Source organism: Leuciscus leuciscus (genome assembly GCF_965113295.1).
Source record: "Leuciscus leuciscus genome assembly, chromosome: 10".
Lineage (NCBI taxonomy): Eukaryota > Metazoa > Chordata > Actinopteri > Cypriniformes > Leuciscidae > Leuciscus > Leuciscus leuciscus.
Window position 1 is genome coordinate 19703330 of NC_138734.1, and position 23159 is coordinate 19726488.

The 23159-nt window shown below is 41.8% G+C and overlaps 2 protein-coding genes and 1 long non-coding RNA gene across 3 annotated transcripts in view; all 3 read right to left on the reverse strand.

Moving 5' to 3' along the window:
• The window catches only part of LOC309508176 (extracellular calcium-sensing receptor-like), a gene marked incomplete at both ends in the record, with an annotated part of 114830 nt that extends 112419 nt beyond the window's left edge, over positions 1-2411 (reverse strand). Inside the window, one exon of the mRNA XM_082182700.1 lies at positions 2248-2411. Coding sequence (XP_082038826.1) covers positions 2248-2411 — 164 coding nt within the window. The remainder of the gene's footprint in view (positions 1-2247) is intronic.
• Positions 1-23159, reverse strand: part of LOC309508671 — a 342418-nt gene that overhangs the window by 176315 nt on the left and 142944 nt on the right. The gene's annotated exons all lie outside the window — the stretch shown is intronic.
• On the reverse strand, positions 10097-13256 carry LOC309508178 (extracellular calcium-sensing receptor-like; the record flags this gene model as incomplete). The annotated part of the gene is made up of 6 exons (XM_082182702.1): positions 10097-11007; positions 11163-11286; positions 11430-11657; positions 11770-12525; positions 12607-12895; positions 13048-13256. 6 exons carry the CDS (start codon positions 13254-13256, stop codon positions 10097-10099), a joined length of 2517 nt encoding a protein of 838 aa, XP_082038828.1.

Genomic DNA, 23159 nt, shown 5'->3' on the forward strand with positions numbered 1-23159 from the left:
AATACAGTGTCCCACCCACTCTGCATAATGATGAGCCATTCACTCAGGTGTGACACTGACTGAGCCACAATGCAAGGACAAAAGATATATTTAGAAGAAGACTTATATTGACCATTTAAGATTTTGCTTACATCTATCTTGTAAATATGTTTTGCTATTTTATTAAAAAGGTTACAATTACAACAATAATTACAATTTCAACAATATTTCAAGTGTACTCTTTCTTTGTAAAAAAAAATGATTATAGGCCTACATTTTATCTATGTATTCATTAGTTTGAATATAGTCAACATTGGAACAGCTAACATCTTAGTTGATGACTTTATTTTTGACAAAAATAGATTTAGAAATTGCTAAACAAAAGCTTATTTGACGTGGCAGTATATTCTACAGTAAAAACTGTACCCAAATCTAGTCAACAAGATGTTGTCTTTCATATTTTGCCTGACTGTAACGTTGTTTTCATGAAATATTAGGGCATATTGTTAATTTGCAGTTTAATACGTTGCTTATACAAATAGCCTACATTTTATTTCAACATATTTCAACATTTTTACTCATCTCAGTATAGCAATACAGTTTGCTAAAACATCATCATTCATTCACACACGCAATTTAAATGTAACTTCTGGCAAAGATGAAGTTGACGATAGGCTATTGACTCGCGATCTTCGCAGTAGGCTAGTGAATGCACCGGAGAAATGCACATTTATTAGGCTACATAGTTTTTTGTTTTGATCTTTAAATCCAGGAAATTTGTTAATGAAAAAATTATTAAAATGAAGATACAATTGATACAAAACGAAATTCGTTTTAAAGAAAGGATTTGTAGTTTCTGTTTTGAGGTCTCTGTGAAAGTTTGAAAGTCTTTTAGTGCACTTTCAGAGCGCTCGCGTCCAAAATGGAGAACTGTCACGTAATATTGTTTTTTCCTCATAAATGCGAACACGAAAAATAAAAGACAAAAGACTTTTAAGTAAAACTTACTCCGAAATTGTGTCCTCGGCGGAATTCGCTCTTCAAAATGCTGCCGTTCGTAGTCTGAGTTACAATCTTCCTCTGAGGAAAAAACCCGGTATCATGCATTCTTCCTCGCTGTCCAGAATCATCTGAAGGGCGTCTTTACTGGAGAAGCGTGCCATACTCAAAACGCGATGAACTATCAGTAAGTCTGATGAAGAAACTTATCTTATGAATAGCGCGCTCTGCAAGTGGGTGTGAACTCATTTCAGGGGGCGTTTACCTTATTTTGCATATCACCTCAGCACATTATCTTATGAATAGCGTGCTCTGCGAGAGGGCGTGAACTAATTACAGATAATTAGATGAGACGGGAGAAACTGTACTTCACTTTAGTTTCATACAGATTACATTGCAGGAGAATATTTGTTTTGAATGTGAACTGTTTTATTTAAAAGTAGAAATTTAAAGCTTTCTTTAGACGCATGTTTCATGGTTGTGTGATAAGTATTCGCTGAGTTTTCCAGACTTGTTTCAGAAAGATTTTTGCGGAGACAGAGTGAGCTGAAAGCGCACCCTGTTTATTTTATTTATTTAAAAATAAAAACAAGGTGAGTGTACACAAAAAAAAAAGACCCTCTATAGTTTATAATCATGTATTTATTTTATTTATATGACCATAAATGACGGATTTTTTTAAGTTTATGTTGCTGCTATGTGAAAAAAATCCAGCAAAACGCGTGGGCGCGTTTCTCGACCTCAGAGGGTTAACGTGCGCGAGTGAGGGGGGATCTGTGGCGTGTGCACGACCTGTGATTGACAGTCAGATCTCACACCCCCCTGCGCTGATTGGACCTGATGAAGCGGGAGCGCTGGATTTTTGCAAAACAAATAACACGCTCCAGGTGGAGTTAGAAGCTCGGGTTTTTTTCTAAAACCACCTTATTTATGTTGTTCTGTCGGATTATAGTGTCAATTTCACTGAATATGATCAAAAAAATGTTGCCGACGGCAGCTTTAAGCTTTGAACAAAGTATTAATCAGACATAAAGCAAGGACAGTATGCTGAAAATATCACCAGTGTATAAAATAAACGTTTGCTATGAACAAGCAATAGTAACACTAATCTAGCATACTTAAGTAAGCACATAATCCTTAAACCGTTGTCTGACGATGCGTCCGGCTCTTGAGTGTTCCGGACGTTTCACGCTCCGTTCCTCATCTTGAGGAGGCTCAATTGGAGCAGGTTTTGAAACAGTGTCATTGCACAAGTTATTGTCAGTGTACATGGAACAGTCAGGTTGTGAGTCTTGTTTGATTGACCTGTCAGGCCTGAGGTGGCATCTGTTCCTGCGGTAGATTGTGCCCGGTGATGTGACAACGTCGTATGAGCGGGGCTCATCTCGGATACTGACAACTGTGGCTGGTTTCCATGGGTTTTTGATTCTCATATATACTCTATCTCCCCCCTTGAAGGCTGGAAGTGGGGTTGCTGTTCTATCGTACCATCTCTTTTGCTGTGATTGAAGATGCTGCAGCGCTTCCTGGATGTGTTTAGGTATAGAAGGTTGCAGAATAGCTTTTCTGGCCAGTAAAGTGGAACGTAAGACTCTGCCCATAAGAATCTGGGGCTGGGGAGTATTTGAGACCAGTGACAGGAGTGTTGCGGAGAGTCAATAAAGCTAGGTGAGGGTCAGTGCCAGACTGAGCAGCAGCTTTCAGCATACGGCTCGCTCTGCCATGCCGTTGGACAGAGGGAAATTTGGCCTGGAGTGTGTGATGTTGAAACCCCAGTCATGAGCAAATCGAGACATTTCAGCACTGGCGAAGGGTACATGATCTGCAATCAGGATTTCAGCTACACCATGTCTTGCAAACACTGCTTTGAATTGTGCTATCAGTGAGCCCGACGTTTTGTCTGACAGCTTTAGGACTTCTGGATATTTTGAGAAATAGTCCACAATCAGAAGAAATGAACGTCCTTGAATGTCAAAAATGTCAGCAGCTATTTTCTGCCAGGGTCCATTTGGAACTGGATGTGATATAAGTGGCTCCTTTTGATTTTCAGGACGACCCTCTTGACAGTAACAACAGGCTTCTACCATGTGACGTATGGCTTCAGTGAGTCCTGGCCAGTAGAAGCATGATCTGGCGTGTGCTAGAGACCGCTGTATACCCTGGTGTGCCGCATGAAGTCGTTTCAGCACTTCTGTTCGCAGTGCACGAGGGATGATGATACGATCATCTTTCATGAGTAGCTCATCATCTATGCTAATAGTGTGTCTGACTGGCCAATAAGCTTGAGCAGCCAGTGGGACATTTTTCTTTCTGTCCGGCCATCCTTGCTCATGTAGCTGCCGTATCAGGTGAAGCTCAGGATCTGACTGTGTGGCTTGTTGGATCCTGTGCATGATGTTACCACAAAGTGATTCTCCATTCACTGCATAGATGACTTTCTCTTCGCTCAGGTCTAGACTCTCTGTTGCATCAGACTGAATGTATGCTCTGGACAGCGTGTCTGCGATATGCATCTGGTTGCCTGGAGTGTAAACAGAGCCGATCAGCCCAATACGCACACTACGCAAGTTGCGTAGGGCCCCGCAAATTACTCAAGGCCCCGCCTCCCCCTCGTGTCAAAGCGCGTCAATCAAAGTTTACAATATCGATGAGAAAATTAAGCGGAACTATCCTTCTGGTCATGAAAAGAGAGAGAGAAAAAACCACCATGAGAGTGAATTGCGGGAACAGCAATCAGGTAGACTTGTGTTCTCTTCTCTCCTCTCCAAGTTTAATGTCAGCAAAGAACAGTAAAGTTAAGTTGATGTGCATCTATCTCTAGTCTTTCTGGGCAGTGCATATTTTGGTCTTTCTGCGTCTTGCTTACACTTCCAGGGCTGTGTTCTGTGACTTTGTGCCTGACACAAAAAATAGTGCGAGTGAAACTTTTACGTTTGATAAACGGCAACGGTGTTTGTTTATAAACTGCAGCTGGGAAAAGATAACCGTGTCGCGTGTTAACATGCGTTCATATGCGCATGCACGAAATGAAACGCGCACTTTCCAGAAAAACATCTGTGGGGACCAGTAGGCTACAATATGGGCGTGATGGCACTCCTCATTATAGGCACACATACTTTTCAAACAAGACAAGGATTATCTAGACTCCAAGTCAGTTTAGTTACAACTCTGCAATAAAGCAAGATGGAAAGCAATATATTGACATTGACTATTGATTTATAGGCTATATTGCATTTAAAATGTTGATTGGCTGGACATACTGGTCAATATGGATGCACATCCCTCAGTAAATAATAACCATCAAGTATAAAGTATTGCTTTTATCATTTAAAACACAGTGACGTGCTATGACAAGCCATTTTAGCTTTTATTCATTCACAGGATGCATTTTTGATATCAATAATTACATTTAAAATGTGAATTCTTGATATTGTGAATTCTTGATATTAAGAATGTACTTTTTCTAGTAACAATGTCTATTTTTGATATCAGGAATTACATTTAAAATGTGAATTCTTGATATTAAGAATGTACTTTTTCTAGTAACAATGTCTATTTTTGATATCAATAATTACATTTAAAATGTGAATTCTTGATATTAAGAATGTACTTTTTCTAGTAACAATGTCTATTTTTGATATCAGGAATTACATTTTCATTAGTACTAGTTACTGGGGTGTTAGGTGTGACTGTTGTGTGGCAATGGCAAATGTTTTACATGGGTCAGGTAGGAGGGCCCCTTTACAGAATTTCGCTTAGGGCCCCAGAGAGGTCAGGATCGGCTCTGAGTGTAAACAATGTGGATATCATACCTTTGTAGCTGGAGCAGCATTTTTTGAAGGCGTGCTGGTGCTGCGCCTATGGGTTTGGAGAATATCGCCTCAAGTGGTTTGTGATCTGACTGAACTCTAATGGGCACAGCATAAACATGCTGGTGGAACTTTCTCAGAGTGAACACTATGGCCAGTAGCTCTTTTTCTATCTGGGCATAGTTATTTTCAGCCGCAGATAGCGCTCTCGAAGCGTATGCAATTGGTTGCTGTTTCTGCATTAGAGCGGCACCCAAGCCATCTTTTGAGGCGTCTGCCTGCACTTCTATAGGCTCCTTTGGGTCAAAGTGCCCAAGAACAGGTGCAGTTGCTATGGCTGTTCTGAGTTTTTCAAGTGCTAACTGCTGTTCATGATGCCATTGGCAGTCTATATCTTTCCTTAGCAACAGCCTGAGCGGTGCAGTGAGGGTGGCTTCGTTGGGAATGTATTGCGACAGGTAGCATGTCATACCTAGCAGACGTTGAAGGGCTTTTCTGTCAGTGGGAGGGGGAAATTGCAATATTGCTGAAACCTTGGACTCATCAGCGGTGATAACATGGCCTAGGTAAGTCACCTCATTGACCATATACTGCAACTTGTCTTTGTTGAATTTCACGTTTAGACTCACCGCTCTGTTCATCACTTTCTCTAGGATGACATCATGCTCTGCTTTGGTAGATGCCGCTATGATCATGTCATCGGCCACCATGAAAACACCTTCAATGTCCCCAAAGCTTTCTGAGTTCAAGCGTTGAAATACCTCACTCGCTGACTTTATGCCAAAAGGCATGCGATGAAAACGATACCTGCCCCACGGCGTGTTGAAAGCACAGAGATCTGCCGACTCCTCATCTAGTTGAATCTGCCAATAGCCATCCTTCTCGTCCAGGATGGTGAACAACTTTTTGCCAGCTAACTTACTCCGTATGTCCTCCAGGGTGGGAATATTGTAGTGCTGGCGGAGTATGGCCCTGTTTAGGTCTCTGGGGTCCAGGCAGACTCTCAGTGCGCCGTTTTTCTTTTGTGTGATGCAGAGACTGCTAACCCATGCAGTAGGTTTAGAGACTTTGCTTATGACACCCCTTTTCTCCAATTCATCCAGTGTCTCTCTGAGTTGGTCAAGGACTGCATACGGTATCTTCCTGCAGCCGTGTATTACCGGAGGAACGGAAGGGTCTGTGTGAATATGGCGCAATCCTGGAAACTGGCCCAAACCTTGAAATACAGATGCATAGCGGCTGAGGAGCTCAGTTTTTGTGGCGGGTGATGATGGTGTGAGAGCGTCTACTTTTCTTATGAGGTCCAACTGCACACATGCCTGTCTCCCCAGTAGGGCTATATCTGATGCTGTAGTCACAAAGAACATCATGTCAGTTGTTTTATTTTTAGACTGCACATGGAGTTTAACAACACCTTCTGGTTTGATGCAGGTGCCTCCATACGACACAAGCACTGTGCTTGTCTTTTGGATGTTCATAGGAACCTGAAGCTGATCAATGATATTCTTTGGAATGACGTTTGCTTCAGCGCCCGTGTCGAGTTTGAAGTTGACAACTGTACCTGCCATACTCAGATTTGTGTGCCAGCCTGTCTCAGACGTCTTTGAGTGAACTACACAGGGCCTGAAATTAACACCCGACCACGCGCCAAATGCGGGTGAATTTTGCAATTGGCGGGTAAAACTGTCAATCTACCTGCCACATTGGCGGGTAGCCAATGAGAATTGAGTGATTCATTAGTTGTTGGTTTTTTATTTAATTTTTTTTTTAAGTCCGCGACGTAAAATACGATGTTTTGGATGTGCGAGTAACAGTATTAAACTGTTGGTGAGATGGGATGAGATAAAGCAAAGCTGACGTTGGTTAAGGTAGGCCTACAATGACAGTTACACAGATGTGTGTGCGTGTGTATGTTGAGTTGGGAACCAGTGAGAAAATGTCCGGTACCCGGTAACTTTACCAGTAATATTAATATTAATTTAGTTCTGCTTAACGGTTCAATTGACTTTGATTAATATGCGCGAGTGAGAGAGCGCAAGACAGCGCTCGACGTGTTGTTTGAAGACGTGAGAGTGCGCGCGCGCGGCCGGGGCTCTCTCTGCTCGTTATCGCCCTGTCAGGCGCAGCAGTCATTCTATTCTACATCACTTACCGATCAAATAAGGCTTTGGCGGGACAAAAATCGAGACGGCTTTGGCGGGACAAAAATCTTCGGCCGCCCAAAAAAATTAAATGCAGGAAAACTCCTGCCAATGCTCGTAAGCGTTTGCTGCGCTGTTTCTTACCTTGCTTTACGTTGACTTTACTAGTTCCAGCTTCACCGTCACCGCTTTTATTTATTTTAATTTTTTTATATTTGTTTAGAAAACCTCTATTTTCTTCTTCTCTTTTCTTTCCTCTTCTGAGCACCGGACTTGTGCTGACCGAACATTTTGAGCGTACTGAACTTCAAATTAAATGACAACATCAAATTTTGATCAGTGGCCAAACCATTTTTGTCTTGGGTGTGGGGGGCCCCAGTTCTGGTGGGGGTGGGGACATGTCAAAAAGTGGTGGGGACATGTCAAGGAGACCAGACCTCGTGAAGATGCAGCAGCAGTGGAGGAAGAGGAGTGCATCTGCTCCTTTTTTGTGGACTCAGATTAGCAGCAGTCAGTATGAATATGACATATGACTATGTCTGTGACACAACAAATCAATGAATAAAAAGATGCAGCACTTAAATGTGTATTCTTACAAGTTAAAGAGCAATGTTTGTGTGATTTCTATTTTTCACCGTCCATTTAGCCTTTGATTTGCACACTAGTGCAAAGTCGTTCTTTTTGCCACATTTTTTACACACTTCATTATAGGCAGGGCACTGTCTTGGCATGTGAATGCGTCCGCATTTGCCACAGTTTTTTGAATGTCCTCTAGTTGGCGCTGTCACTTGTTTGTGCACTGCTGGTTTGTTTGATCTCCATTTAGGCTGCTGCCTTTTTTTTGTGATTGCATGCACAAATTGTGTTTCTGATGATGCTGCCATAGCTGTAACCTGTGCCCTCGTGACTTCTTTAGCTCTGCACATGTCAATGGCTTTTGAAAGGGTCAACTCAGATATAGACCGCAATCGTTCACGAAGGCCTGAGTCTGTTATACTGAATACTATTTTGTCTCGTATCATGAGATCTTCAGTTTCTCATAATTCGCATGTGCGTGCTTTGTTTCTTAGCTCCGTGAGAAATTTGTCTATGCTTGCTTGCTCAGAGAATGTGTGGGCCCAGAACTGATGTCGTTCAAAGACGGTATTCTTTCGCGGAGCACAGTATTGTCGCAGTGCTGCGAGGACCTCTGATAATTTTTTATGTTGTGGATCCTCGTATTCGATCTCGAGCGAGTTATAAATGTCTAGCGCCTTCTCCTATGCAATGCAGCAGCACAGCGATTTGTCTCGTCTCAGATTTATCCACTAGAGTTGAGGCAGTAAGATACAAATTAAATCTTTGTTCCCACTTACGCCAATTTTCAGCCAAGTTCCCCGTCAGGGACAAAGGTGGCGGCGGATGAAGCATTTCCATTTTGTCCGTCACGTTAGCACATCCGGCAGTGCTGCTGTTCGTCCTCTGTTCACCCGCGCCGCAGTGATCTTCAGTCACAACTTGATGTGCGCGGTGTTATTCGGTGGATACATTGACTTCTGACACCATGTTGTAGTCTTTGTTCAACTTTAGTTATAATAAGACACGTACACACAGGAGTTCACGCTCAGCTTCTTTTACTAGTGTTTTTTCACAGAGGGCAAAACCAACTACACGATCTGTATGGGGGCGTCCTGGTCAGAACCATTCACTGCTTATACTACAATAATTGTATTTGCTGCATTCTTGTTTTCTGCAGTGTTTTAGCAAAAGTAGCCCATCTAATTTTCTGCTCCCTGTGTTTCTGCTACTTTTGTTAAAATAACCGCGTCATCAGAGAGAAGAAACATGCATGGAGCAGAAAGAGCTTAAATGAAGCGCATTTGTCTCTAGATAAAAAATATTACAGTTTGTAGTGCCAAAAGATCACTACCATGAACAGCCAGGAGCCCTTGTGGTGTGAACCGCTCCGTTGTTTTGAAGCGCTGCTCACTTTAAACTATAGAAATGAAATGGCGCAATTATCCCTTGGTCCGGATGGAACCAATCTGGGGTCCGTCATTTGAATATAAATGGGCTACCCCTGGGGGGCGCCAGTAGTAAGAACAATAATTGGCGATAATGCATTGTCTACCTTTACCACTTGTGGTCTATTGAAATAAATTATTAATCCAATGTATTAGTGATGATGGAACTTGCAGACACTGTAGTTTCCTTATTACCTGATGATGCTGAATTTAATTGAAAGTGGAACTAAAGTCAATAAAAAGAAGTCTGGCTTAATTTCCAGAGATGTCTAGGTGCTGAAGTAGACAATGCAAGAGACAAGCCACTACATCATCTGTACCTCTCTTCTGCTTATATGCAAATTATAGACAATCTAGAAATGGTGTAACATATGGAAGCATAATGTTTTTGACCATTTTCTCAAAACATTTCATTATGATTGAGGTTAACAATGCAGGCCTGTAGTGACTTAACTCTGATGGATGAGTTTATTAAATGAAAACAAAACACTAGGATCTGGGAATTCATTACATTTTTACACTTATATAGCGCTTTTCTCTGCACTCAAAGCGCTTTACATAGAAGGGGGGAATCTCCTCAACAACCACCTGGGAAGACACAGGATCACAGAAAACCACACCTTACATTGATGAGAACAAACACAATATACAGAATATAAAGAGAGGTAAGACAAGGCACAGGTTGGACTGATCAAAAAACTAATAATAGCAACCAAGGGCACAGGGACTCAACACAGATAAAGAACCAAATCACAGACAAAATGTGACAGGCTGTACATCTTATGTGTTCTATGTAGTTAGTGTGGCTCAGATGCGTCCAGTAACAACATCCAAGCAGAGATTAACGCATGGAAGTTATTTTTTCTTTCTTTTTTTTGTATTTTCAAAATAAGGTGGAGGTTTCTAGTGAAAATGTTGTATACACAAGGAGTCTGCTGACAGCCTATATGCTCCACATGGAGATCTGATCTCACCATCATTGAGTCCATCTGGGATTACATGAAGAAATCCAGAAGAACTGTGGCAACGTCTCCAAGAAGCTTGAAGAAACCTAAATATATATAACTCCAGCCTTCCTCTGGTGGACTTCTCATGAACAGTTTTTCATTCATTTATTGCATTTCATATGTTATCATAAGCTTATATTTCATAAGCTTATTTTTTATTAAGACATATGTGAAATCTTTCCCATCAGATGTTGCTTTGTATTTTCTTCAGGCTTGAACAGAATTATATAACATTTTGGTGCAAATATACATAACAGTAAACCAAAGCTTGAGGCTAAAATGGCAAATATCTCCACAGCTACAGTCAATTTTCCAGGAGAACTGACATAAGCTGGAATAAATGTGATCCATACAGCACAGAATATGATCATACTGAATGTGATGAACTTGGCTTCATTGAAGTTATCAGGCAGCTTGCGTGCCAGAAAAGCCAGAATGAAGCACAAGACAGCCAGAAGGCCAATATAACCCAGTACAGCAGAGAAACCAAGAGTAGAACCAAGACTGCACTCAAGAATTATCTTTTCCTTATAATATTTCATATTTTTGTAGGGAAATGGAGGAGATAAAGTTAGCCAAAGTACACAGATAAGAACCTGTATAAGTGTAAAGGCAAGAACACTTAGTTGTTGTTGTGAAGGCCCAAACCATTTCATGACATTACTTCCTGGAAGTGTAGCCTTGAATGCCATTAACACAACTATTGTTTTCCCGAGAACACAGGAGATACAGAGGACAAAAGTGATCCCAAACGCTGTGCGACGCAACATACAGGACCACTCAGTTGGCCGACCAATGAAAGTAAGTGAACAGAGGAAACACAGAGTCAGTGAGAAAAGTAGCAGGAAGCTCAGCTCTGAATTGTTGGCTTTTACTATGGGGGTGTCCTTCTTGCTGTAAAACAGGATGGCCATCAGTGCAGTTAATCCTACTCCAAACAGTGAGAAAAAGACTAGCACTATACCCATAACTTCTGTGAAAGACAGAAACTCTACAGTCTTTAACACACATTCATTTTTCTCAGCATTAGACCAGTATTCCCCTGGACACTGCTTGCAGTTATTTGAATCTGGAAAGGAAGTTGTGTTTACTATAGTTAGAGAAGAAAGTTATTTTATATATGAACTCCTTTGATAATAAACTGCATCCTGAAGAGTAGAAGAAGAACACAAAAATAGCAACTAACTAATTTTCTTTTAAAGTGTGAGATGGGCTGAAGATTACCTGTCTCATTACTGATTTCTCCTTCTGCACATGGAATACAGTTATAACAGCAGACAGGTCTTCCTTTCTGTGCAGCCTTCCTAGTGCCTGGAGGACAGCTCTCACTGCACACAGACCTTGGCTTCTGCATTAAAAAGTACATTGTACATACAGTTTAAATGCCAGTTAATCTCATGAAGTTATTTCCCCTTTCCTCTGAATATAGTCCTTGATTTTTTTTTAACCAAGCCACATTAGCTTTTTTCAATCCAACATGTTACTATTTACCTCCATCTGTCCTCCAGCCCAGATTATGTTTTTAGTGTTAACCACAAAGCGCTGGTCAGGGTGCAATGATGCATCGTAGTATCCCACTGGTTTAAATTGGATGGATCCATCGGAGTCCTGCTGCCAGTTCACAACTTCATATTGGGCTACTGTGGCACCAGTGCTGTCAAACCGCACATGATCTCCAAATTTTACGGAGAAATTGACCTTTTTCAGAGCCTCAACCACCTAATAAATATACATGAACATTTAAGTATTTTAACACATTGTTAAACAGAAATAGGATTACCCTCTTTCTCGCCAAATCTCTCTTCTTGTTTTTTTGTTTTCGTTTTTTTACCTGCTGTGGTTGTATTGTCAGACTTGTCTCACAACCTTCTTGTTCTTTGCACTTGAGTAGAGTGTGTAGTGAATGAGCAACAGCATAAACTGCTTTGTAGACATTGCTTGCATATCTTTGCTCAGGCACATCTTCATTGTAATTTTTAAGCACAAGTAGATCCTTATATCTGCTGCAGTTTAAATTATCTTGAGGAGAATTCCCCCCAGTCTGTGAGCATGGAAAAGCTGTGTCCCAGAATGCTTTTATAACATAATCTGAAAACCCCTCAGTATTGATTTTTCTCACTGCAAACCCCAGTGACCCTCCCAAAACACGAAAACTGTTTGGAGTGATCAAACTTTTTGCAGTTGTCCATGCTTCCACGCCAATTACTTGGAGGCCTGTAATGTTCTGAATGCTTAGTTGCTCAAGTAGATTAATCATCTCAACACGGGAAAGAAATGCAACAACCACTTTTGTGGTGCTTCTTTTCATAGTCTCTACCACTTTCTGGAGTTTTTCGGGCTCGGTTCGATAGAATTTCACAGAGTACTCCACACAAATCCCCACTTCCTGGGCTGTTTTAAGAAATATGGCCATTCCATTGTTTCCATAATCGTTGTCACTGTTCACAGCTCCCACCCAAGACCAGCCAAAGTATTTGACTATGTATGCTAGAGCTCTGCTCTGGTGATAATCACTAGCAATAGTCCTGAAGAATGAGGGGTAATCTATTCTATTGCTTAGACATTCACATGTGGCTGAGTGACTTATCTAGGAAAAAAAGCAGAGGGAACATTAAAACAGTCATCAGTATGGTAATTATGTCAAGCATTTAATGTTTTTGCTCCTTACCACTGGGATTTTAAATGGTCCTGTAGTTCTGGACAGAATCACTGTGGCAGACGACTCAGTTTCTCCTATAATAGCATGTATAGGAGACTGTCCATGGCATCTGTCCCCTCCTGCAAACTCCTGACCATTCATCAGTGCCATAGTTGCACTCATAGAAGATAGTCTTGAACCACAGCTATCATAGATTTTGTAACCAATAGAAACATTTGGGAGCAAACTTTTACTTCTGTTTATCTCCTCAATGGCAAAGATCATGATTTGAGCCATCCGAAAATCTCTCAAATTCACACTGCCATAATATTCCAGGTTTTATGGTAGTTTGTGGTTATAAATTCAAAATACATGATTTTATAATCTGCAATATATTTTCATTAAAAGTCTACTGATATTGAAAACTTTATCTGCTATAATATTTCTCAAATAGTTTACAATGTTACAAACCTGGAGCATGATAGAAGCTGAGGTTTTTCTATAAAATCAAATGAAGGCAATATTTCTATACTGTTGATTGAAAAAAGTCCTCCAATAGTTACGTCTCCATCCTTGAAAAGCAGTGCATACTTAGGGTCTCCCATATTTTGACAAAGAGGGTTTTCAGCCTTTGTATAAGGTTTATGACAAAGCAGGAGCGCAAAAAGAAAACCAAGCATCCTAGAGATTGAAATCCACTGCGACTGCCAAATGTAAATGACCTGATACAGTCTATGCAATTTTATAAACATAATTAAAATGGATGAATGATTTTGAGTGGAACCAATGGCCTCACAGGGCAGAACAGGAGTCAGTCGAAGTAGGAGTGGAATTCAGCTAATTTGATAGTCTGATGTAACTTTTTTTTTCAATATTAAGATCTTAGATTAAATTTTACATATACAATGAGCCTCATTTATGAAACGAACGGAAAACTGGGCATACGGCCGTTTTCATGCAATCTTGGCTTTTATCAATATAGACGTGAGCGTTGGCTATGATCAGATCTCATGTCAGGTCTCAGCTCGTGAAGTTTTTGAATTAGCGTGAACTTGCGTGCAGCATAGTAAATCTGGTGAAAAATTGTAATGAGAGCGTTTTGCTCATTTAGATTATTTTCCTGACGAGTCCGATAACCAAAGCGTATTAATCGCTCATTAACCATTAAACGACTAGATTAGAGTGTGAAAATTAAAATTAAAGTAGAATAGATGAGTGTCTGTGACAAATCAAATACCACAAATGTGGTTTCAAGAACCGGGAACAATGACAACAAAGGAAACGCTCAGAAATGCAGTGGAATAACGTACAAGACTTCACAGGGAATGATGAGGTGAACCAGGCTTATATGGGGTGAACTAAACAATATATTGAGACACAGGTGAAAGTGATAATCAGGGATGATGAGTCTGGGCAGTGAATTATGGGAAATGTAGTTGTGAGTGAATAATGATAGTCTGATGTGGAGTGCCCTCAGGTGGCTCTCAAGGGCACTCCAGCTGATGACCGTTACAATATTTAACTTAAATAATTAACAGATTAACAAAAGAAAAAAACTGAGCGACAAGTAGTATAAGCTACGGTAGTTTTTTGTGACACTCTAACGCATTATAGTTGTATTTCTTTCTATCTTTATTTTATTAAATCCAACTTATCACACAGGCGCCTCACGTGCACGCACACACTTCACACTATCTTGACATTTCAGTCATTCATCAAACTAAAATACAGTCAACCAAACAAAAGATACACTGTTCATTTTAAATGGCCCCAACCCCATTTTTGTGCATGTGAAGGATGCTGTTTTACATGGATATTGGAACATGAATGAAGTACAAAGCCTTGTTTACATAATGAATAATAGTTTAACAAACTAAATGTTACATGGCAAATATGGAAACATTTGGATTCTTGCCGAATGGGAGTAGTAAGCTCATTGTCGTTTCAGTTTCGCTTTAAATAAATTCATTTTGGCTTGATGTTTGTATATTGCTTTTAATGAATGTCACTACATACTAATTTGTGTTTTATTTTTATTGTTTAATCTCTTAAACTTCATGAGGATGACGGCGCATTGAAGCATTCTTTGTTTATATTAGTTCAAAGTTATAATGTAAACGATTTTTATTATTTTGAAAAACTATACATCATTAAATGATCTTAGACTCAAGCTTCAGTATTTGACCTATTTTATTCTGAAAATCTTATACCGGCAGTGATGTCCTAATTTGTGTCAGGAGTTATGAAAATGAAAATCAATACCTCTGAAAGTCGATACCTTTAAAATGTATTATGACTGTCAGCCACTCCCATTCAGAAAAAAACCTCCTATATGGTCTTCATGAAGGCGGTTGACAAAACAACGTCTCTCAGGGCTTTTAGTTCAAAAGTGTGCAGATTTGAAGAAATATCGATAGATTCTCATATGTTTGTGTCAAATGTCTATAGAGAGGAGTAATATTTATTACATTTTTACCCAACATGTAGTGCAACTATGCAGTACTCTCACGACCGGCTCAAAGCCGTGGCAAATTAATGGAGGATATAGTGAGTTGGTTTGCAAGAATGAACATTTATTAACATATATAGAAAACTATAGAAAACAAGAATACATGGTCATCTGTAATATCTGTCTGGTGCATGGATGTTGGTGTATCAAAGATAGAAAACGTCCTGGTTGCGTATGCAACCCACCGTTCCCTGAAGGAGGGAATGGTGGACATAGTCGACGTCGAATGAATGGGGATCACGCTTAGGGAGCCTGTCTTTTTCGTACTGCTATTTAATCAAGCCAGTTCAACATTTGCCCCTTGGCCTCTGTCCATCATGGCCTCCTAATCATCCTCATATACTGATTGGCTTCATCACTGTCTCCTCTCCACCAGTAAGCTGGTGTGTGGTGGGCGTTCTGGCGCAATATGGCTGCCATCGCATCATCCAAGTGGATGCTGCACATTGGTGGTGGTTGAGGAGATTCCCCCATCTATGTAAAGCGCTTTGAGGTCTCAGAAAAAGCGCTATATAAATGTAACGAATTATTATTATTATTATTATTGGCGTGCGTGATTACATGCTCCGCCCTGCAGCGCGGGTATAAACACGGACGTGGACGCACGCACCAGTTGCTTTTTCGCTGAGGAGCCGAGTGGCCCCTGGAGTCAGCGGTGCTCCAGCAGTAGTGGCGAGGGGACTACGTCCTCCGTTCCCTCCTTCAGGACGTTCCCTTTGAGTGGGGATCTATTGAAAGCGCCACTAGTACTGCCACCTTCCAGTGCATAGACAGAAGCCTCCTGATCCCTCCGCAAATTAAGGCGGAGAAGGGACAGGGCTTTAGGCCAGGGAAGTCACTGCTGTTCCTACAGGACCACTGGGAAAGCGTTCCCTGTACATGGAAGGAAGGGACGCTGCGGAAGCCTCCTGCTCACAAGGAGATACATGTAGAGAATACACATATGGACTGGGCAAATTGACGGGCAGTACAACATATGGAATGTCACTGGGGAGGCTTCAGTCTATAACCGGGGGGAGCTACTCACCGGACAGTGACGGCAGAAAGCTCTGTCAAGGTAAGACACGGGCTCGCCGTATCGTGGAAGAAAACACATATGGGATCACCGTGGGGATCGCAACATATGAACCCAGCCTAGCACAAGTTCCACCAGTGCATACGAGTGGTAGGCCTGGCTTTGGCCCGCCACGTCCGTCGCCGGAGGGTGTGGAGGAACTCAACAGGGTTCGGTTTAAGAGGCAACTCTACTGGAGCAAGAATTGCGCACGTATCCAGTCCATTGGAGGGGAATGGCGCAGCAAGCCGACACTTTGGACCGGGCTCAAGTGAAACTGGCTTCATGAGCGCCGCGGATGGCTGCCTCGGTGTTGAGCTCTCCAGTTGTTACACTGTTTTTGTTAGTTTGTCCTGTTTTATGTTTGTCATTCGCTATCAGTTATACCAGGGACGAACTGCTGAACATTCGGCAGTGCACACCAACTGATCACCAACCAGTTTTTGATTCTTCTGGCGTTTTGCGGAACATTGTCGTCGGTTGTGCCGCTGCACTGTGGAAACAGTATAAGACGCGCAGGCGTGGGAAGCGAGCCGGCACACTCGTGAAGCTCAGGCAGCGCGGATTCAGAACGGCGCTGCCTAGCATCCATCTGGCGAATGTCCGCTCTCTCCCTAACAAAATGGACGAACTACTTCTGCTCTCACGCAAAAACAAGGACTTTACCAACTCTGCTGCTCTGTGTTTCACGGAAACCTGGCTGAACGAAGCCATTCCGGACAGCGCGTTACATCTACCGGACTTTCAGCTGTTCAGAGCGGATCGCGATATGGAGTCAACGGGGAAAACGCGCGGTGGTGGGACATGCTTTTACATCAACAGAAGGTGGTGTACTGATGTAACTGTGTTAAGGAAGATGTGCTGTCCTGATGTGGAAGTGCTTTTCATTAACTGTAAGCCGTTCTACTCGCCGCGGGAGTTTTCCTCGCTCGTTCTCATCAGTGTTTACATTCCACCGCAAGCACACGTGAGTACGGCGCTGCAACAGCTGGCTGATCTGATCACAGAAACAGAACAACAACACCCGGACTCTGTTCTTATCATTCTCGGAGACTTTAATCAGGCAAAACTCACACGTGAACTGCCTAAATTCAAACAGCACATTACATGCCCCACCAGAGACAATAATATTTTGGACCATTGCTACACCACAACAAAGGATGCATATCGCTCCGTCGCCAGAGCAGCTCTAGGACTTTCCGATCACTGCCTGGTTCATCTTCTACCAACTTACAGGCAAAAACTTAAAACTGCTAAGCCAGTAATAAGGACTGTAAAGAGATGGACCAACGACACAGAGCAGGTCTTACAAGCCTGTTTTGAATGCACTGACTGGAGTGTTTTTGAAGCTGCTGCCAGCGATCTGGACGAGCTCACAGAGACTGTAACATCATACATCAGTTTCTGTGAGGATTTATGCATCCCTACCAGGACTTACTTATCATTCAACAATGATAAACCATGGTTCACACCAAAACTCAGACAGCTTCGTCAGGTCAAAGAAGATGCCTACAGAAGTGGGGATAGGATCTTGTATAATCAGGCCAGGAACACATTGACAAAGGAGATTGAAGTGGCTAAGAAGAGCTATGCCAAAAAGCTGGAAAACCAGTTTTCCTCCAACGACCCTGCATCAGTGTGGAAAGGCCTGAAAGACATTACCAACTACAAGACACCATCCCCTAGCATCGACAGCAACAAGCATCTTGCGAACGAGCTGAATGTCTTTTACTGTAGATTTGAGACCCCCGATCAGACACCCCATACCCGCCCTGACCATCTCTCTACACAGCCATCAACACCTCCAGCCATCCCCCTCCCCTCCCCCCCTGCACTTCAGATCAGTGAGGATAATGTGCGTCAGATCTTCAGGAAACAGAAGAGAAGGAAAGCACCAGGCCCAGACGGTGTTTCACCAGCCTGTCTGAAAACCTGCGCTGACCAGCTGGCCTCTATCTTCTCACTGATCTTCAACAGATCACTGGAGCAGTGCAAAGTCCCTTTCTGCTTTAAACGCTCCACCATCATCCCAATCCCGAAGAAACCAAAGATCACAGGACTCAATGACTACAGACCTGTTGCCTTAACATCTGTGGCCATGAAGTCACTCGAAAGACTGGTGTTAGCATATCTGAAGGACATCACTGGACCCTTGCTGGACCCCCTGCAGTTTGCCTACAGAGCAAACCGGTCTGTGGATGATGTGGTCAATATGGGACTGCATTACACCCTACAACATCTGGACAAACCAGGGACCTATGCAAGGATTCTGTTCGTGGACTTTAGTTCTGCCTTCAACACCATCGTCCCATCACTGCTCCAGACCAAACTGACCCAGCTCTCTGTCCCTAGCTCCATCTGTCAATGGATCACCAGCTTTCTGACAGACAGACAACAGCTAGTCAGAATGGGCAAAATCACGTCCGACAGCCGCACCATCAGCACCGGTGCTCCACAGGGATGTGTTCTCTCACCACTGCTCTTCTCCCTGTACACAAATGACTGCACCTCTAAAGACACCTCTGTCAAGCTCCTGAAGTTTGCGGACGACACTACTGTTATCGGACTCATCCGGAACGGTGACGAGTCTGCGTACAGACAGGAGGTGGAGCAGCTGGCTCTTTGGTGCAGTTATAACAACCTGGAGCTGAACACGCTCAAAACAGTGGAGATGATCGTGGACTTCAGGAGAAACCCCCCTGCACTCCCTTCACTCACCATCATGGACAGCACTGTGACTGCAGTAGAGTCATTCAGGTTCCTGGGCACCACCATCTCTCAGGATCTGAAGTGGGACACTCACATAGACTCTATTGTGAAGAAAGCCCAACAGAGACTGTACTTCCTGCGTCAGCTGAGGAAATTCAACCTGCCACAGGAGCTGCTCGTACAGTTCTACTCAGCTGTCATCCAGTCCATCCTCTGCACTTCCATCACCGTCTGGTTCGGCTCTGCTACCAAAACCGACCTCCGTAGACTACAGCGGATAGTTCGGACTGCTGAGCGAATCACTGGCACTACCCTTCCCACACTCAAAGTACTGCACTCATCCAGAGTGAGTAAAAGGGCTCGCAAAATCACTCTGGACCCGTCACACCCAGCACACTTTCTGTTTGAACTGTTACCGTCTGGTCGACGCTACAGAGCACCGAGCACAAAAACAACCAGACACAGGAAAAGTTTCTTTCCCCAGGCCATCTACCTCATGAACACTTAAATGTTCCCCTACTGTGGAACAAACATGTGCAATACTTCCCTCAGACATTTCATTATAGCACCTTATAACTTTATATATATTTATAATTTATAATCTTTTTATTTTTATTTTATTTTTATTTTATTTTTATTTTTTTCTATTTTTTATTTATACCTATGTTACTTGTCTTGTCACTTTATATTGTATGTGTACTGGAAGCTACTGTCACCAAGACAAATTCCTCGTATGCGCAAGCATACTTGGCAATAAAGCTCTTTCTGATTCTGATTCTGATTCTGATTCTGATGAGAAGGGAGCCCACAAGAAGCAGCGGTTCGACTATAGGTGTCGCCCAGCCCCCAACTCTAGAATATCTGTCAGCGAAGCACTCTGTGACAACGCCTAGACGAGAGCACACACTCGCTTCAGAGAAGCTCACCACCTAAGTGTACACGTGCATCTTGGGTTTTTCACCAAGATGAGCCACCATTCACTGGGCCAACCTCGCTTGGAAACAGCCTTCCCTTTCTGCTGATTTCCTTAACAGACAAGAGCTGGTCTGAGGTCCTAAGGCTTGCATTCTTTGCACGTGTAACCGCAATGACGCGGACAGAAAGCGAGCAAGTCCCTACCCTCTAGTAGAGACCATGCGAGCAGGAGAACTGTTTCTTTAAAAACAGAATTTTTAACTCACTGCCTGCAGTGGCTCAGGGGCTGTCTCTGCAGTGCAGTAGCACCAGAGATAAGGCCCAAGAGGATAAAGAGAGGCGCAAGGCTTTTAGTTACCTACTCCCTCAGGAACCTGGCGATCAGGACGTGTTTCCCAGCTACTGCATCATGATGTGCGTCAAAGAAAAATAGAGGCAACATCATTTTGAGGGTGGAGGACACAGCCCTCACTCCAACCCATCTTGCAGGAAAGAGAGCACTGAAATGATCGCTTTCAGGATCTCCTGTAACGTGATGTATCTGACTCTGGGTCAATGCGAATTAGCTCAAGGATATAGGGAATTTTGGAAATATTAATAATCATAACTCATGGTCATAATTCATAAATCACATATACATTTACTTTATCAATTATCGAGATTACCTTGTTCTGTAACTGGTCTAGTCATCAGTCATTCGTCCAGCGAATAAATGTAAGATTATCACAGTTAACCCCCTGAGGTCTACGGTATCGCCGGCGATACCAGCTCGCTTTTTTTTTATTAGTGTAAAAGAAACTCATAAATACTCTGTTGACTTTGATTTTCCATAGGAGTTTCATACATCAATCGATTCTGTTAAATGTGTATTATTTTTGTGTATACTCACAATAAAAACAAAGTGTTGTGCTTTTTGCCAAATAAAGAAAAATAAACACGAAGCGAGTTCTGCCTTCTCTCTGCCAGTGAAGTCCATTCTGAAACGCGTCCGAAAATTAACAATAACTCAGCGAATACTCAGTCAAACAGACATACAGGCACACAGGCATGAAGCTTGAATTCTCTTCTTTTAAATGAAGTAATTTATATAAAAAGCTAATATTCTCATCTTGTGAAATCTGTATTAAAAGAGAGCGATTCCAGTCGAGCTCATCTCATCTCATTACGTTATAATCGGCCACGCCCACGGAGAGCGCGCGCTATTCAAACGCAAATGACTGAGGCAATCCTGTGAACGCCCCCATCAGCTCGAGAAAACACACAAGTTTATTTAGATCATTGTTTACACCGTCTTGCAGCGCTGTGAGGAATAATACTAATGGAAAATGTCCCTCAGAAGTGCGGGTATATCGAGGAGCGAGCTGAGGAATACTGTAAGTTTTTTCCTTCTCACGTGAATTTCTTCACGTGGGTTTCTGTTTATGAATGAATAAACGGCAGAGATGCGCGCTGTTTACCACAGCTGGCAAAGACAGTTTAAATTTAAATCGCGTGTGTGAATGAATGATGATGTTTTAGCAAACTGCATTGCTATATTGAGATAAGTAAACATCGACTGAATGTTGAAATAAAATGTAGGCTATTTGTATAAGCAACGTATTAAACTGCAAATTAACAATATGCCCTAATATTTCATGAAAACAACGTTACAGTCAGACGAAATATGAAAGACAATATTTTGTTGACTAGATTTGGGTACAGTTTTTACTGTAGAATATACTGACACATCAAATAAGCTTTTGTTTAGCAATTTCTATATATAAAATACTATTTTTGTCAAAAATAAAGTCATCAACTAAGATGTTAGCTGTGCCAATGTTGGTTATATTCAAACTAATGAATACATAGATAAAATGTAGGCCTATAGGCCTAATCATTTTTTTTACAAAGAAAGAGTACACTTGAAATATTGTTGAAATTGTAATTATTGTTGTAATTGTAACCGTTTTAATAAAATAGCAAAACATATTTACAAGATAGATGTAAGCAAAATCTTAAATGGTCTATATAAGTCTTCTTCTAAATATATATTTTGTCCTTGCATTGTGGCTCAGTCAGTGTCACACCTGAGTGAATGGCTAATTATGCAGAGTGGGTGTATTCTAAGGTGTAAACCACTCCTCGTTCACGCCCCCTCGCATATTGGCTTTCCAAGCAAAACCTGTTTTACATCAATTTAAATCAATGTATGGTTTTATGTGAACGATAAAGCAAGACTATTTTCACATAATTTTGAAGAAAAAACTATAGGCGACGACATCCATTAGTCAAAAGTCTTATTGCCACATATTTAGTATGTGTTTTGTGGCCTTATTTCAAAAACTTTAATTTTTTGTTTTTTCGATAACCATGCATAAACATTATTCTCTCAAAAATGAAAACATGTACATACATGTGGCTCACATATTATTGTAGTCCTGTTTGTGCTATATAGAGTGAATTTACACCTTTGCCATTAATATGTTTATAAGCAACTGAAAAAAGCACAAATGTCAGAGCATGTCAGAACACCCCCAGGGCCCAAAAAAACGCTCAGACTCCAGAGGGTTAAGAAGGGGTATCCCTGTTTACAAACTCCAAGAAAGTGTATCTTCTGGCCGTGAACATAAAACTTTTGGGTTTATGAATTAAAACTACTCAAAGTAGTCTATAATATCGAGCGTGTAGCTTAATTAGATCTTTTTGCATTTCATTGACTTCATAAAGGTGGATTTTCAAACACAGAGACAGTCAAAGTATGAATGGGTTTTAATAAATGTCAAACTAGAGATTACATGAGCTTCAACTATAAACGTACGTAAAAATGCAAACAATAAAACAAACAAACATTTAAACACACAAGAACATAAGAAATAACGTGATCAGAGTGAATGAAATGAAAGAGAGAAAATAAGGAGAGAGAGAGGAAGTAGCTGGTAATTATTACAGACAGAAACCTAATTTCAAGAGGCACCTGGAATCAGCTTTTAGAGAGATCAATACTTTCAAGTTTGTTCTCTGTTCGGGTGATGCTGAGAGGCAGGAAGCGCGGACGGTGTCCTGTTTGTGCTGCGTCTTCCGGTGTCGCGGGAAGCTTAAAAGGCTCACTGAATGTAACGTTTACCGGAAAATAAGATTCATCTCCCGTGAAGGAAGAGGCAAATATATATATATCTTAGTTGCAAAGAACGGCAGCTACGACTCGAACATGTGTTTGTCCGAGGGAGAAGGCCGGAGCCTTTTCAGATGTTCCTTGGAGAAGAGGAAGAAGGTATGAGAAAGAAGAAGAGCTGCGAGAGAGCGAGGGGGTGCGAGGGTCTGCACCTTTAAAGGGAATCTGCTTCCCCCCTCTTTTTGGGACAACAGCCAATCGTATCTTCTGATCTGAAGCGGGAAAAAGTTCCTTTGTTTGTGAAG